We start from the raw sequence: 18,464 nt of genomic DNA, 5'->3' as shown, positions 1-18,464 counted from the left end.
TGTTGATTAAAGTTAAAATAGTGCATCATTCAGATTTGCCGTCAGTTAACATGAAAGAATAAAAGAGCAATGACAAGGGGAAAAATAGCGTTAGCCAATCAGTTTGAATAGCTAATCGGTTGTTGTTTTTTATCAACTAGCTAGTCAAATGTGTTTAAAGCATTACTGCATGTTAGGGCTGGGTGATTATGACAGTACATATCGTGGCGATGATATAAAGTGTGAATCGACGGACATTTTTCTAAATCGTTTTACATAGATAGGCCTGTTGGGGTAAGCAAATACATCCGTGCAGCTTTTAGTGGGCAGGAATTATTCATTCATTAATTCAAAAGGAAGCATGGATGAATGAGTAATAGAATGTGATGTGCTTGGTGCAATATTATTGTTTAAAGCATTACTGCATGTTAGGGCTGGGTGATATGACAATACATATCGTGGCGATGATATAAAGTGTGAATCGACGGACATTTTTCTAAATCGTTTTACATAGATAGGCCTGTTGGGGTAAGCAAATACATCCGTGCAGCTTTTAGTGGGCAGGAATTATTCATTCATTAATTCAAAAGGAAGCATGGATGAATGAGTAATAGAATGTGATGTGCTTGGTGCAATATTATTATAAGTGTATATGTGTATGTCCTTTATACTTCTATGGCTCTACAACAGATTCAGTGGTTGGAGTTGGGTTAATACTCCTTGACAATTTCTGTTGCTACTTTCTTATTACGTTTCTGGCTACATTTAAAATCAAAACATATCGATCATTTAATAATTGTTGTAATGCTAAAATGTTTGTTTTTAACTTCATTATAGGTGTCTAGTGATTGATAAATAAATATTTGATTTCTGAATATTGTACCCTAATTGAAGTAGCTGTTTAAATAGGATCATGATTTTGCATACCATTGCATGAATGACACATAATATATTATTATATTTATGACTAACAATCAAATGATTAAGTAGTTAGAAACTAGTTGCTATGAATACAGGTGCCATCAGTTGTCTTCTTATGAATGACATGTTTGTCATTGAGTCAGTGCTGCTGATGCAAAGTGTAGGCCCTTTGTTACCAAACACCATGTAACTAAATTAGCATACAGTTATGATCAAATAGGCCAATTGATGGAAGGTTTGTGAAGAAATTTCATGCTCCCTTGTAAAATAATTTTTTTAGTATTTTTAAAATACAAAAACACAGTAGTTTATTTTGATATTTGGTGTGGCTGCTGTATTTTGTAGTTTATTTTGATACACTTAAAATGAAGGTATTTGCTATTTTATTTTAAAATACATTTTGATGTATCTTTGCCCAACCCTGCATATGGGTCAAAGACGAAAAAGGGTTTAAGCATAAAAACAATAAGTGTAATACTGCTTTAAATTGTTGTTTTTCCCCCCAAAAATAAATATCATAAATTGTTCCCTGATTTCCAGAAGAGACCCACTAAAATGTAATTCAGTGTAACAATCTTGTCAGGCATATTTACAACAAAAATCAATTTATGACATATTAAAGATGAATTACTTTCACCCCAAATACTAATTAGTTGTAATTTCACATTTGCATTAGTTGTAATTTTAATTTTAAATTTGCCACTACCCTAGGTTTTGCCCATGTGTCAGTAAGAATTTTTTACTCATTTAAAATGCAATAAAATGTAATATTCTCTCTTATTCTTTTATATATTTTAACATGTACACGTCAGAATAAGCATGTTGTTTGAATTTTTACATAAATATTGTGTTACACTGAATGACAATGTAACATTATTTCAACCAAATTTTTACATTTTATCCTCCAAAAACTTATTTGAAACCTTAAAAGTAGACACTTTACTTACATTTAATGTGCTTTCTTTGGACATAAAATCACTTTTGTAAATTTATTTTGATCCGGACATCTTAACGTCTTTGACCCATATACATATATATATATATATATATATATATATATATATATATAATGACTAATACAAATTACAAATAAAATAAACACTGAAAATATAAAAATAAAAGCTAATTCAAAATATGAATGAATATTATAATAGTATAAAAATAATGCTTAAATAATACTGTACTGCACTATATTGCAAGTCTTACAAAGCCATTCAAGAGCTTTGTATCACAAACAGACTGAAATTCAAGTTGTTATTCACTGAAAAACTTTACATCTACCCAAGGCCCAAGCTCTTGGAAGTAGCTATGTCCAAATTATGAATGAACCTTTATTAGATCTTTTCAATGAATAGGTTGATCAGATTCACAAAACTGTTATTAGAGGGTGTGTACGCTAAAATCCACACCAACTTTCAGATCTATAAAAACGGAAAAGTGATTATTGTCATGTCAGTGTCCAAGCAGATATATGCACTTTTCAGTGTCAGAGTAGAAATTTAAGAAATTCTTGTCGCTCGTCATTCTCAAGTAAAGGATTTGGACGTAGATTGCTGCTTATTATATGTTAATAACATTAATTAGGCAGCGCTTACAAGTTGAAATCTAAAACCATTCAGCTGCGCACAATTTCAAGATCATTTGCGATTTATAAATTTAACATCTGAAAGAGAAGTATGCACATTTGAGAAATGATCGTATAATCAAATGTAGGACAATTTCTATGCAACATTTTATTTTATTGAGGCCCCTGGTTCGAGTTCAACTCAGCTCAACTCCTGATTGCAGCAGAGGGTTATCCCAGCTTCTCCAGCTCACTGAAGAGGAAGATTTTTGGTGAATTCCCATAAAATTCCTATATAAAGCTATTGAATGGTATTGGAGCAGTATGGATCTTTTTTGTTTTTTGCATCCCTTATGAAGCTTGAAAGCTCCCCATTGTATGTAACTACATGGAAAAGAGTGACAAGTACATTATTAAAATTTCTCTTTTTTTGTTCCACAAATGACAGAGTCAGACGGGTTTAGAACAACACAGAGGTGAGTAAATTATGCCATTTGTCAGTGAACTATCCCTTTAAAAACACAGAAGTATCCATAGAACATAGATTCTTTGTATAATTTGTGTTGTGTGGTGTATTGCCGAATCAGTGCCTGCATATGGCACCTGAGCTGGGAAACACTTCTGCTTGCTCAGTGATCTGGAAGATCCTTAAGCTCATAAGCATAGAGGAGCGTCTATGTGCTGTCCTGGCCTGAACGTAAGCAAGTGTATTAACGTAATATTAAAGCTGAATTTAGTTGTCTTCCACCAGCCTTTTGGCAGTTTGGATTTCTAAGATAAGAGGCAGAGATGTTGGTTGTGTTCTTCCAGGCCAAAAGCGGAGACATCAGTTTGAAGGCTTAAGTAATGAAGCAACAGGGACTTCCTGTTATAAGACCACATCTGTCTGTCCATAGTTAGACTCCCAAATGTTAAATTCCTTGGCATGAGGGTTATCACAGCTCTTCCAGCTGCCCACACAATAATGGAGTGTCCATAGTCATAAACCGCTTTAGAATGAGCTCTGTAGAAGAGAAACAGCGAGCTCACATTAGGACGCATCTCTCTCTCCTGAGCGCCCGCTGGAAACGGATGGTGGCATGGACATGCTTGCAGCGGGCACAACCCACGCTGCGGAGAGCCTCTCCGAACAACAGTAAAATGTGCCAGTTGAACTTGGCAGAGCACTCCACATATCCACACTTCCAGCTCTTTCGGACTAAGTCAGATACGCTGTGTCGAGGGATGACGCGACCTCGCTGCAGATCACGCTTGTTGCCGACAATCAGAATGGGCGTCTCTCCAGAGCCCATGACTCTGTGGAAAGATACACACATGCTATAAATATAGAAAGCAAAAACAATTCTAAATATAAAGATGGCTCAAATCTAATTATATTCCACAGACACCACAGAAAAAAAACTCAGTATGTTGTTATGGATGTTAAAGGTTCTTAGAAAAAAAATATGTTATAGTATAGTTTACTCACTCGACTTTACTCATGTTGTTTCAAACCTGTATGACTTTCTTTCTCTTGTAGAACATAAAAGAAGATATTTTGATGAATGATGGTAACCAAACAGTTTTGTTGACCACTGACTTCTATTTTATGGACAAAAAACACTGAAATGTTTCACAAAATATCTTCTTTTTTATTCTGTGGAATAAAGCAAGTCATACGGGTCTGGAACAACATGAACGTGAGTTAGGCCGTGTGTTCACAAAAGCGTTTTAAGCCAGATGAAAACGCCAGGCGCTCTGCTGAAAACGCATAGCTGTGAGACGCTTTGATACTGAATATAGGCAGAAGTAATGTGGCAGACGCATCGTGAATTAAATATTGCAAGCATTATTTTTCATATCAATATTCGTAGTAGTTCGGGAATCCCATCTGGTACAGACATGAATACTCGGAGACAAGAAATATTAACCAGGGGTGGACTGGGACAAAATTTCAGGCCGGGAAATCTCACACTCATCCAGACCATTCCATACACTCACAACAAATTCTGAAACACGGACAACCCTATTAGCCTATTTGTAAGACCATCACATAAAAAGGTCTAAATCTTTAGTCGGGGCCGTGGAAAATAGTTAAAGGTTCTCTCTTGAACTGCACCGTCACTTCCCTTTTCCTTTTCATTTTCTCCAATATCTCTGTCTCTCCCTTTTTTCTTGTACCTGTCACTTCTTTACCAGCAGGTCTACTTTTATTAACAGAACTGTGTCCACCTTGTTGCAAAACAAGCACCTCATTGCAATTTGTTTGCACATAATGTTGTTATTTCTCTTAAAATGACTTGACTTAAACCTATAATTCATACAAATATGTAATAAAATGCCTAAATGCCAAAATTAGTACACTGAAAAATCCTTGAATACTCGGAGACAAGAAATATTAACCAGGGGTGGACTGGGACAAAATTTCAGGCCGGGAAATCTCACACTCATCCAGACCATTCCATACACTCACAACAAATTCTGAAACACGGACAACCCTATTAGCCTATTTGTAAGACCATCACATAAAAAGGTCTAAATCTTTAGTCGGGGCCGTGGAAAATAGTTAAAGGTTCTCTCTTGAACTGCACCGTCACTTCCCTTTTCCTTTTCATTTTCTCCAATATCTCTGTCTCTCCCTTTTTTCTTGTACCTGTCACTTCTTTACCAGCAGGTCTACTTTTATTAACAGAACTGTGTCCACCTTGTTGCAAAACAAGCACCTCATTGCAATTTGTTTGCACATAATGTTGTTATTTCTCTTAAAATGACTTGACTTAAACCTATGATTCATACAAATATGTAATAAAATGCCTAAATGCCAAAATTAGTACACTGAAAAATCCTAAATACTGAACACACTATTGTTCGCCCAGCACTCAGCTTGAAAAGACATGGCATTTTTAAAAAATGCAGCACTCCCATTGAAAACAATTGAAAAAATATGCTAGCCTCTGGAAAAAACGCTTTGGTAATGATGATAGAATTCTAATTTTTGGGAGAGCTACATTTAAAAGTAAATTCAACATTCATATGTCAGGTCATCCTTACGTATTTCTGTGATGTTGGTTGTTTGTTTAAAAAAAAGTCTTTGAATTGTTAGTTCACTATTTGACGTTAGAAGATATGTTGAAATTAACACACAAAGGAAGGGCTAATGCTAAAATGTTTTTGTTCCCTAGTGGAATTTAATAAAAAAGAACTAGGGATGCACAATATAATATTACCATTTTGTCTAATAATTTTTTTATTTATTAGTATCAGACAATTTTGGATTTTTTTTAATTGTTCATGCTCATTCCAACTACTCTTTACATTTATCGTTAGATTATCATTGCAGTCATCTTAATTAAAAACGCTAATAATTTTATTGCACTGCTTAATCTTTAGCAAATATCAAAATGAATATCCAACTTCATACAGTAGCTACACAATAATGTTATGTTTAAATTTATGTGCAGCATTTAAAATGACAGTTATGTACTAAAAAATAGCATAATATTTTAATTTCAGCCATGTATCGGCAAATAATAAGAAATGTATCTGAATTCTTTTTTAATATAATACTAAATAAAACATATATGGAAAATATAACAGACATTGTGCCTCATGTAATAAAATGCCTAAATGCCAAAATTAGTACACTGAAAAATCCTAAATACTGAACACACTATTGTTCGCCCAGCACTCAGCTTGAAAAGACATGGCATTTTTAAAAAATGCAGCACTCCCATTGAAAACAATTGAAAAAATATGCTAGCCTCTGGAAAAAACGCTTTGGTAATGATGATAGAATTCTAATTTTTGGGAGAGCTACATTTAAAAGTAAATTCAACATTCATATGTCAGGTCATCCTTACGTATTTCTGTGATGTTGGTTGTTTGTTTAAAAAAAAGTCTTTGAATTGTTAGTTCACTATTTGACGTTAGAAGATATGTTGAAATTAACACACAAAGGAAGGGCTAATGCTAAAATATTTTTGTTCCCTAGTGGAATTTAATAAAAAAGAACTAGGGATGCACAATATAATATTACCATTTTGTCTAATAATTTTTTTATTTATTAGTATCAGACAATTTTGGATTTTTTTTTATTGTTCATGCTCAATCCAACTACTCTTTACATTTATTGTTAGATTATCATTGCAGTCATCTTAATTAAAAACGCTAATAATTTTATTGCACTGCTTAATCTTTAGCAAATATCAAAATGAATATCCAACTTCATACAGTAGCTACACAATAATGTTATGTTTAAATTTATGTGCAGCATTTAAAATGACAGTTATGTACTAAAAAATAGCATAATATTTTAATTTCAGCCATGTATCGGCAAATAATAAGAAATGTATCTGAATTCTTTTTTAATATAATACTAAATAAAACATATATGGAAAATATAACAGACATTGTGCCTCATGACTCTTGGTCTTTCTGCAAAAGCATTCTGTTATGGACATGCATAAAATAAATAAATACATAAAACAAAACAACAACAAAAAACAGATTCTTAGTTTGAAAAAGGCAACAAACTAAGGGTTTCTCATTTTGGCAACACAGATTTGACTATATTATCTGTTTTTCCAGCTCATAAAATGTGGTTCTAAGAAAATTTTAATATAGCATATTTTATAAAGGTCCTGCTGTGATCGTATGTTTTTGTGTCTGTAAAGCATCTGATGAAGTGGAATGTCTTCATCAAGAGAATCAATTTGGTCTGCAATTTCATCAGACTGATACAGTAAATGTGGTCTGGGCCAAATCCAACAACCTCTATATCAGTGTTGTCTGCTCTCTTTGCATCCATCTATTCTGGATGCTTTCAGAATAAAGTGGCATATCATGCATCAAGATGCATATTAGTGTGAATCCATGGCAACATATAGAACAGCAGCATTCGTGTAGACGAAAGCACTTCTTTTCAACTTTCTAGGAAAAGCCTCGGTACAGTTATCACACTGAAAGACTTTTTCAAATCAAACTGTATTGCCGTTACCTTGAAGATGAACCTAAACATAAAGCTTGTGTATCACACTTCATCTTCAGCAGGAAAGATGTGAAAAATATTATTAAATATGCCTAAACTGTTTGTTTCAGGATCTTGCATGTCATTTTACTTTTTTCTTTCTTTTTTTTTTCAAAATCTATAGTATTTTGTGAATGTTTTATATCACGTATTGCTTGAATGGAGAGAAATTAGGCAAATTGTTGTCTCTGTGGTTACTTCACAGATGCAAGCGATGATCTTGCATCTTAGAAAATATTTGTTAATGGGCTTTGAAAGGTGTAAATGATACAAGGACACAACTAGTCATTTGATGGTTTAGGATTACTCGACTTCTCCATTGAAATCTACATGAATTTTCAGGTGACAACAGCATCTTGGGTTCAGTGTGAAAGTAAAAGGGAATGCACTGAATGCACAGGAAAAGCACAGAAATTCATCAGTCATCATTTGCTTATACTTATGTCATTCCAAGCCTTTCTTTAGTTCCTTTTTTTATAAAGAAGATATTCAAAGAAGATATTTTGACTAACACTATAGTCCAAACAACACTGGACCCCATCAACTTTCATAGCATGGGCAGAAGAAATAAAGTCATGCAGGTCAGGAATGACATTAGAGAGAGTAAATAATGACAGAATTTTCATTTTTGGGTGAACAAAGTTTTTCAAAATAGACATTTTTAATTATTACATTAGATTTTACTGAGCTCCTGTATGTCTTATTATAATCCAAATACATCTCCATTATATTCTAAATGTACAGGCATCATTTGGATATATAATAAAGGTTGTCCATACTTTGTTTTTCAAAAAGATTAATAAACATTGATATTTGCTATGTTATTTGGTATATATGGTATATACATTTCACACACAAATAATTTTACAAATTCATATCCCCTGGTATTCATTTCCTGACTATCTGTGGGTCCTTAAACAGAACATAAAAATATTTATTATAAATATTTATATTTTCAAGAATATTTTTTGTTTTTATGTATTTATTTACATATGTATTTGGATTCTTATGGAACTATTTTCACTGGTGGAGAAAACATTTTATTCTGTAAAGCCTGACATATGAAATATGTTAAAAATTTAATATTTTGACAAACAACTGTTTTTTGAAACGTTAGACAAAATATAAAACAAAAATCTTTAAAAAAATGTTTGCATATGCACAGACAATGCACAGTTAGAAAATGCATATGCACAGCATACTCAAGGTTTTTATATCATATTTGATATATCAGGCTTTTATGGGTCATATAGCCTAGTATGATAATATGGAGCACACACTTGAGGAGGGGAAAAACACTTCAATTTTATTCAAAGCACCAAACTGAGCAAAAATATGATATAATTGGTCCAGTTTCTGATATTTGCTTGGCCAAAAAGTAAGGTGAAATTATTTATGATAGCTTGCAATGATTGAGAGATGTACAAATAAATATTTCTCAATTTTACAAAAAAGTTTGGACAATCATCAGTTTTTCTTAAAAAAAATAAATAAAAAATCATGTTTGGACAGTCAAGTAAACCTAAGTTGATTCAGTCCAGTAAAAGAACAATATAAAAGTTATTCTTATGTTTACTTTATAAAAAACAGATTTCACAGTAAAAAGACATGAGTACTACAACCTGAGGGTGGACATTTTTAGAATGACACTGAGGCCTTTTACTTGATAAAAAATTATGAATTATCTATCAGATGACTGAAGGCATGTTTTGATTATGTTTCAATTTTGATTATGTTGATAATTCAGAGGCCTTCGAAATTTTTTGTATCAAATATGATACAGTAGGGCTTTATTGGGTTATTTTACCGGATACATTTTGTCTGAAAATTAATATAACCTGCTTAAATTACATAAATTAAAAATAAAAGTAAACTAAATCGTACATTTATATGAAAACCATTGGTTCAGTGTTGAAATACAACCAAAAATAAAAAAGCCAGGCAAATTTAATTTATTAAATGGCATGCCAATTACAGCAAAATTGGTCTGAGACAGGATCTTTAGCTCATTGGTGACTATAAGCAGCCTCCCGCACGTATTGCGTGTGCAGACTGCTCCAGTGACAAGCTGTCAGGAAGTGAAGCCGTCATTTGTACAGGGAGCTGGGCTGCTCTATCGGCCTCTCGTCCTGTCTCCAACAGAGAGCAGAGCTCATGTCTCCTTGCTTATCTCTGTTTGAGATGACCTGTGCCTCTGACAGCTCTGAAAAAAGACAAATGGATTTCCAATTGTTTCACTTCACAGAGGCTTTCCACAGAGCTGCACCGGACTGATATAAACTGGGCAGGAAAGCTAAAAATAGAGCTCTTCTATGGAAAAAACGGCGAACCAACAGCTACAGCTCTGGGTGTCCAAAGAAGTGGATTCATAACAGAACTTCAGAGTCATTCAAAGCTGACCTCAGAAAATGTGCCTGATGTGTGTCCGTGTACTGATAAGAAGATTGGATCGTAAACACAATTAGCCCCAAACCTCTCTAGACCTCATGCTGTCAGTCTCCGGGTGACTCTGGGTCTTGAATTGACAGGAACTACTGTTGGAAGCATTGTCCATCAGTCATTGTCTGTGACAGACAGCTCTGTTCTCTGATCTCTGACACACTCAATTCATCCTCAAACACAGCAGAGTCCCTCTGCAACAGAATTCATTTATTACCGCATTCATTCACTAACTCAATCTAGTCTTTGATTCATTCATTTAGTCATTCAAATTTAGCTGGTTTGACTGTCAGTCTGGATTTCTGTGCAGCGTACATCAATTCATCCTTCACTGACATGATCTGACTGAAAGGCAAGGACTATAACATTAACTGCCACTGGGGACTTACAAACTCAAAGGGTCAGTTCCAAAACCGCCTGTCTATGTCCTAACCTTAACAGAATCCCATAGGCGTCTAATTAGAGATGCTCTACATAAGCAGAAACTCCACACACCAAATAATGCTCCTTCAGTGAAGTTGTACAGCCACAATACATTAATCACAGCAGCACCACAATGATTATGAAAATAAAAACATTCATTTTCTTCTGAGAAAATAATAGCAATAACTTATAATAAACCTTTCAAGACATATTTATCGTGATTGTTAAGTGATGATATGTGCTACTGTAAAAGCCACAAGTCAACTTGTTCTCAGCCTTATAAAAAAAGGAAATAACTAATTGCCAAATTCCTGTATACATACACTCCTAAAGAAAAATCCACCAATCGGAGAAACTGCTGTTAATTTATTACCATCTCTCTCTCTCTCTCTATACACTCCTGTATCAACACCCCTGTTCAACTGCTTGTTAACACAAATGTCTAATCAGCCAAACACACTTCCAGCAATTAAATGCATTTAGGACTGTAGACATGATCAAGACGGTCTGCTGAAGTTCAACCCAAGCATCAGAATGGAGAAGGAAGGTGATTTAAGTGACTGTCTAAACTTGGCATCAGTTGATGCCAGACGGGCTGGTCTGAGTATTTCAGAAACTGCTAATCGGCTGGAATTTTCATGCACAACAACCATCTCTAGGGTTTACAGAAAATGGTCCAAAAAATAGAAAATATCTAGTTAAAAAAACCTGGCTATGTGTACTGCGTTAAGCTAACTGAGACTTATTATAACACTTGCATAGCATTGCTCTTTTGTTGATTTTGATTGCTTCCATTGTCCTTATTTGTAAGTTGCTTTGGATAAAAGCGTCTGCTAAATGACTAAATGTAAATATAATGTAAATGTAGTTAGTAGCAGTAATGTGGGCAAAATGCCGTGTTGATGCCAGAGGTCAGAGGAGAATGGCCAGACTGGTTCTGTCACGATCTGCTACTGTGCTGGAGCGAGGGGCAACGAGAACGCGGAGACGCAGGAGAATTCTCAATAACACAGTCTTTAATCATCCACAGGTGGTGTAACACAGGGCAGACAGGAACACACGTTGCATGGAGGAACATACATAGACCAGAAGACATTCAATACCGGACAAAGGAAGACAGGGCAAACTACACTTTAAATACTGGAGCAAATGAAGATAATTAATGACACACACCTGGACCAAATAACACAATCAAACAAGAGGGAAAACTGGGTCACGGAACACGTGGGGAACAAAACACAAGACACAGGACTGACAGGTTCAAGCTCATAGAAAGGCAACAGTAACTCAAATAACTGCTTGTTACAACTGCATTGAGCTGCATATGTGCTATACAGGTAAATACAGGTAAAAAGGCCATTTAGAATTTATATTATTTTCATTTCATTTCAATTTTCATTCTTCGTTGGATATGGTGGAACAAACATTTGGAACAAACACAACTTATAGTAGGTGCAAATGCAATTTTTATTTTTCTAAGAAAAAACAGTTAAATCTCACTAAATATTTCCTATTCATAAAGGTATGCTGTGCAATTGTAAAGCTATTGACAAACTCATGCTGTGCAGGTTGTGGGGTTGGTTGGCACAGAATTGAATGGCTATACATACATGTAATTTTAAGAGAGAAGCAATGAAACAACCACAATAAATATTTTTAGCTGGTGGGGTTAGATTTTAATTTAACACACCAAAAAAAAAGAAGAAAAGATGGTAACTTAAGAAGACAACAAAATGTTGCTGCCCAGCTTTTGAAACAGTCTTCAAGGTCATTATAACATGCCTACAATGCCTTAAAATGCTGTCAGTTATTGTACATTTTGGACAGCTACTGTACATGGACCCATAAGAAACGTTAACAGAGCTCAACACAAAACTTTCTCTGAGATGAGGACAATGGCTATTGTTTCACCAAAGATTAATTAACTGTCTTTCTTTTAATTCCTCACACTAACAGGGTCTGCCTTATCACAGGAAAGATTGACAGCCCGCGCACTCACTTCTGTTGGGTATTAGCAGATCAGATCAGTGAATTGAACGAGCCCATCCTCTGCGTATTTTATGGCAGAGGCCGTGAGGCAGTGTCAGGCCAAGGTGACTTAATTGTGTTCTGCCTGGATCAATAAAACATGAATGTTTGTCACCGGAACCGCCTGCCTCACAGCTCAGGCCTTGACGCAAGCGAAGCATGACAGCTGACGCCATTGATTACGATAAATCTGCCTCTGAGTGACAGGCTCACCGCGGACGCCCACACTGACCGTTTAAGCCAATCGGTGACTGAGCTGAATTTAAATAATGACGAAGCATCACTGTCACTGTGTGTATTACTCTGATGCATAGGGCATCTCGGATCCTATCCTCTTTCTGCAAACCAATTTGTTCTCTCTTTAGCAATTCAAATTTATACACCTCAGAAATATTTTTTTGTTATTTTACCTGTTATTTAAAAAAAGATTTATCTAATCTTTAAGCATAAATCTCACAAACCCTACCTGTGTACATAGATCTATTCTCTGAAAACAAGTCAAATGATATTATATTATATTATTATATTGCGGTGATACAAGCAATCAAGCAGTTAGTACATATCGTCTTATCTATACGATGAATGTTGATAAAGTTGGATGTACTTATATATCCAACTTTATATAAAGAGCTGGGTGGTAATAGAGTTGCATTTTGTGATAAATTAAAAAATATCAGTTGCAAATTGCTATATCACTTTATTTGAGTGTGCTGTATGCATGCGGATAAAGTTATAATATCTCATTTTATAAATAGAGCTGTGCAATAATAATTTACAGTTTGTGACAATATAAATATATATTATAAAACATTTCGCTTGTTTTAATGATGTTTTATATATTTTAACTAAATAAAAATACTGCCTATTAATATGGTTTCTTGAATTGTATTAGTTTATTTTACTTGTACAAACACGTAGTGGATGGAACAAATTAGTCTCATATCAAATTAGTGCAAGGGATGCTCAGATATGTATGTTATTGACTATAAAACACCAACTTATTTAATCAGAGCAAGAAAAAAGGTGTTTGTTCACATTAATGTGATGATGAATTAAAGCAGCACCTCGTCAAAAGTGTTGACATATGGATATGAAGTCAAACAGTAAATGATATAAAAGACATATCAAACATGCATTAATACACAGCCAAAACAATCACAAATAGGCATCATCATCATCAAACCTACTCTGGTACAAAGCAAAAAGTCTCGGAGGCTTTTGATGATGACATTACATGCCCTTTGCAATCAGCAGAGGAGAAGGGAAGGCATTTCTGTTTTGATTTGGATCCAAATGATGAAGAAATGACCCAGTGTGCTGGCAGCCCATGATTACAGAAGGGTCTCGCCTTTTGAGTGTAATTACAGCAAGCATCAAACATTGAAAAAAAAAAGAAAAGAAGGGTTGGGAAACATAAGGGAGATAAAGTAGCACAAAAAAAGCAGGGAATAGACAAAAACAGAGGCGTAAGCAGATAAAGCGCAGTAGGAAGAGAGAAGGGTGCAAAGATGTAAAGGTGTGAAGGAATAAAATGAGGCTATATTCGCATCACGTACCTGTTCTCTAGGATCTGCTGCCGCATGGTCTTGACATACTCAAAGCTGTCGAAACAGCAGATGTCATAAACCAGAACGTAGACATGAGCACTCCGAATACCTCGACAGCAAACTTCTGACCATTCCTGCATAGACACAGAGCAACACAACATCCTGATCATGGGAAACAAATCCAAATTTCAGTTAACCTTAGCCTACTGTATCATATTTCATACACAAATGTCTAAGTCCTCTATCAACGAGATCAAACCTGTTATACACAATGTACTACATGCTTTCGGTTGTCTGATTGATAGTTTATTTCATATTCATGTAGTTCATTCATATAATTAAATCCACTGCTAAATCTACTTAATCAACTTATTTAGACTAAAGCAACTTGATAATCCATACATTTTTCTTTTAGAAAACATGTTCAAATTTAAGTATCAAATATAATACATCAGGCTTTTAAGGAACATTTATTTATCTCTCAATCATCGTGTTTTATTGCATTATACATTTTAATAAAAAACTACAGAGCTTTGATCATAAAACTAAGCATTTAAATATCATCTTATTACAACATATTATTGGGTATTTATATGGATTTTAAGTTGTTTGCTATAATGTTCTGCTTACTAAATGTACAAAATTTCTCATTATTTTACATTGCAAGATATCAGAATTTCATATTTATATCAGCAACTGTCAACCAAATTGTGTATTTCTGCTCAGTTTGGGCCTCTGAATAAAATTGAGTGTTTTTTTCCTCCTCAAGTATGAGCTCCACAGTCTCCTGTATCAAATATATAAAAGCCTGATTTATCAGATATGATACCCAAAAACATATTCATATAATTTTTTTTAAATGTGGTGTCTAAAGCTTCAATAAACTGTTAAAATCAGAATAGGCTTTACCGGGTTAATACAAGTATCAACTAATTACACTAAGCATTCATAACATTATGAGATTCAAATTACTCACGTTCAGATGATTCATTCAGAACCTTTAAACCTGAACTGATTAATATGATTTGCTTGTGGAAATAAGTTAAAACTCAAGGAGATAGGAGTGTAAAACAGGTAATACATGTAAAAACAGGATAGAGGATGAGCACCCTATTCTTATTCTCCCCATCTATTTGTGTATATCGGCCATGTGAAGATACATGAGACAAAGATAGAATGTGAAGATAGAGGGCACACTGAAGGCACATTCAGCAATTTACAAACAAATGATATGTTTTAGTCTGTTACTGTGGTTATAATGGACATGGTTTGAGGAGAAATGCTAGCTTTTGCAATTGAAGCAAGAAAAACAGTTGTCTAAATCACTTAGTTAATGATAGCCCAAGCTTCTAGTTCTCTGACAGGAAACTCCAGTTGGGAATACAATTATAGATGGAAAGTTATGAAAGAATCGTCTCTTCCCATTGTCACTAATTAAATCACTGAATCATTATGACACCACTGAGAAAGAAAAGTGAACTGCTGCTCAAGTGGCTCTTTTATCCTTTCTAGCTGTCTGAAATCACAAGTGTTACACAGAGCCATGTGCTCTCAAGCTACTGGTTCATTATAAACCATTCTACTATAATAAAGCACTCAGTGAGCATAAACGTACAGAGCCCATATCAAAATACTGAAAACATTCTGCTTAACTGGCCCTTTGCAAAGCTCTTCCACCCTCTGACACTGTTGCTACGTCTGAATATCTCATAGGATTTTGCATGAACCATGCAATTTTTATAAAATGACTGTTTTGCATTGATATATGATTAAATGAAGCATTTCATTGCATTGCATGTTTTTATGCCTTTAAAAAAAATTAACAGTTTACATAAGTGTCCAAAACTGCATATCAGAATCAGCTAAAAAATTAAGAATTCTCATTTGATAGAAATTACACTTCATAAAAAAAGTGTGAGCAAAACTGTTTCTACAACATACTATTTGTACAGTGAATTTTATTGCCACTATTGTTATCTGAATCAATACCTGCTGTAAATGAATATGAACACGTGACTTTCACAGAGGCATAACAGAGTTGCATAACTATCAATAACTATCATCAGTTTGACACACATACAGATGATTTTCAAAATATCTGATGTGAAATATTTGAGTTGATATTTAGATCTGTAGACAATCTTTTCACTCACTGTAAAAAATGTCTTGGATGTGTTCCCTAAAATGTACAAAGCCCCACATATGACATGCAGGGGAAAAGACAAGTCCATGGCCATTATTTAACTAAATAAAACAAAAAAAATAATTAGTCATTTTTAGGCCAGAACAGGTAGAAATAGATCCCTGCTGTTACAACTACAATACCACTTTTTACAGATTTCTGCAATTCTAGAGACACACAGGGTCATTTTCTCTCAGAATTAAACTGCGGAGATCTCATTAGTGATTTCCCTTCCCTATGGGTGGGTTCGTTTGGGTACCTCAAATGTTATAAACCTTGTCCTGACAGAGGGTCAGGTCAGAGTCATATTATTAGACTCTGTCCAGGGTTGTGGTATGTTGGTTACTGTACCTGTAGAGAGCTGACAGGAAAGCTGCTGATGGCTGGATAATCTGTGATCTGAAGGTCATGCACATGACCATTGAGCACTGCGGCAGAAAGATGCATCCGCCGTGTCTTACTGGACACCGCCACCTCACTGTAGTCATCGTGAAGAAAGCGCTGCACAATGGCCGTCTTGCCCACCCCCTGAGCTCCCAGCACTGCGATCCGGAACGGAGGGGGCATTGCCCTGTTTCCACCTCGCCCCCGGTGGGCCGCCCCACCCTCCCTGCTCTCGCAAACAGCTGGCCAGTGCATTCAGAGTGGCACATGGGCAGCACATAGTCCTGACTGAAGTCCCGAAAGCAGTGTTGGCCACAGCACAGTCCCATTCATAGGCCAGCAGCCTCTTAGAAAGAGAAAAGTGAAACAGAGAGAGAGAGATGAAAATGCCAATCAAGAGTCCAACTCAAATAAAAACAGGATTTTGAATCATTTGAAACCACCTTTAGTAATATACTGATTTATACAATAGAGATTATTTCGAAGCAGCTTTACAGTAATAACAGGGGGGAAAAAACTGAATCAGTGACACGAAATACATCAAATACGAGACAAATCCAAGTTCTCCTGTAAAACAGCTCTACAAAGACAACAGTGTCATAGCTCTACATAATAGGTATCTACTAGTTATAGGTATCTACTAATGTAGCTACTAGAAAATAGTTCAATTGTTGTTTATATAGCACATTTAAAACAGCAGCTGAGTACTGTACAATTCAGAAAGCAAAATATTAAAATAGCTAAATAAGATACAAGGAAAAAGAAAAGAAAAATACAAAAATAAACATTTAAATAATATTAATAAAAAAACAAATAATAAAAATGCATTAAAATAAAATAAAGCTCCTGTGAGACCTATGCAGAAATATTTGACAATAAGTCTACATATTTATAGTAATCTGTTTATATATCATAGTCTGTTAATTGCATGATATCATGTCACAATGTTCCCATGATATAAAGCACTTAAAGTGGGTTGGGATGATTTAAATGGAGCAAAGATATTAATAGAAAGCGCCACATATAACCAAACGACACAGGCAGCAGCACCTCCATGTGTGTGTGAGCTATACTTATAGAGCTACTGCAGGGGGCAGGATGAATGATGCTAATTCAACAGTTTACTATGAATCTTCTCAATGTCAATCTACAGCGTGATTAGACCAATAATAATGGACACAATGCGTATGTAACGTATTCTCTGCATCCGTTGGAATAAAGACGCACTTGTCATGTACTTGTTCATTTACTCACATATATAAGCGCTAAATACCTATCTAAATGCCCCAACACTTAATCATTCCCTATAAAGATTTTTAGATTTGAAGCAGGAGACTGTCGTTTCAAGCGTATCGCGAGCGGTTCCGGTGACTTACCTTATGCGCAGGTGAGAAGTTGCATTCTTCGCGAGGTTCGGGCTGCTGAACACCTGCGCGATCTTTCTCGTCGAGTTCTCACTCTCTGCTCGCATTCAGGTGCAGAAGTAACCCTCAAACTGTCCTGGAGGAATATCCTGCTCTTTTGCGTCATGTGGACCTCATGTTCGCCCGTGTTAAACAGACAGACAAAATCAACGCTTGCGCGTAAAATCAGAGCGCCGGACCGCGCCGAGGCGGGTCAGCGTCACAGGTTAATTGAATTTGAAAAAAAGCTGAGAGCACTGCTTTGTCTATGGCAAGCCTCGTTGACATTTATCACTTAAAACAAATGTCTGTGTTACTAAATCTTTTACGTTGGTTATTTTTTATTTGTAAATTAAGAAATTAAAATTTTTGTTTCTCAGCAGAAGTTAGTTATTATGTATTGGTCTTGAATTGGAATAAATTAGGAGGGGGGTGGGGGGAATAATCTTTAGTTATAGCCTCACTGACATCAGGAAACATTCCCTCATTAACTGCCTAGCTGATGGTAGAAGTAAATCACTGCTGGTTTATCTGTGCCAATATGGATCATCAAAGGTCATTTTGTCTCCTGCTGCTGCTTGCCATAATT

The 18,464-nt window shown here is 35.1% G+C and overlaps 1 protein-coding gene across 1 annotated transcript; it reads right to left on the bottom strand.

The window, feature by feature from the left end:
- Nucleotides 1-2,945: 2,945 nt before the first annotated feature.
- Nucleotides 2,946-18,083, bottom strand: LOC107595522 (ras-like protein family member 10B). Its single transcript, XM_016285946.1, has 4 exons — nt 17,849-18,083; nt 16,440-16,818; nt 13,916-14,040; nt 2,946-3,760 (listed from the first exon to the last, which is right to left on the bottom strand). Exons 2-4 carry the CDS (start codon nt 16,725-16,727, stop codon nt 3,490-3,492), a joined length of 684 nt encoding a protein of 227 aa, XP_016141432.1. The 5' UTR covers nt 16,728-16,818; nt 17,849-18,083; the 3' UTR covers nt 2,946-3,489.
- Between the last annotated feature and the right edge of the window lie 381 nt (nt 18,084-18,464).

Source organism: Sinocyclocheilus grahami, unplaced genomic scaffold (genome assembly GCF_001515645.1).
Source record: "Sinocyclocheilus grahami isolate Dianchi unplaced genomic scaffold, SAMN03320097.WGS_v1.1 scaffold203.1, whole genome shotgun sequence".
NCBI lineage: Eukaryota > Metazoa > Chordata > Actinopteri > Cypriniformes > Cyprinidae > Sinocyclocheilus > Sinocyclocheilus grahami.
Note: the sequence above shows the minus strand (reverse complement) of the source record. Positions and strands in the feature narration are given on the sequence as shown.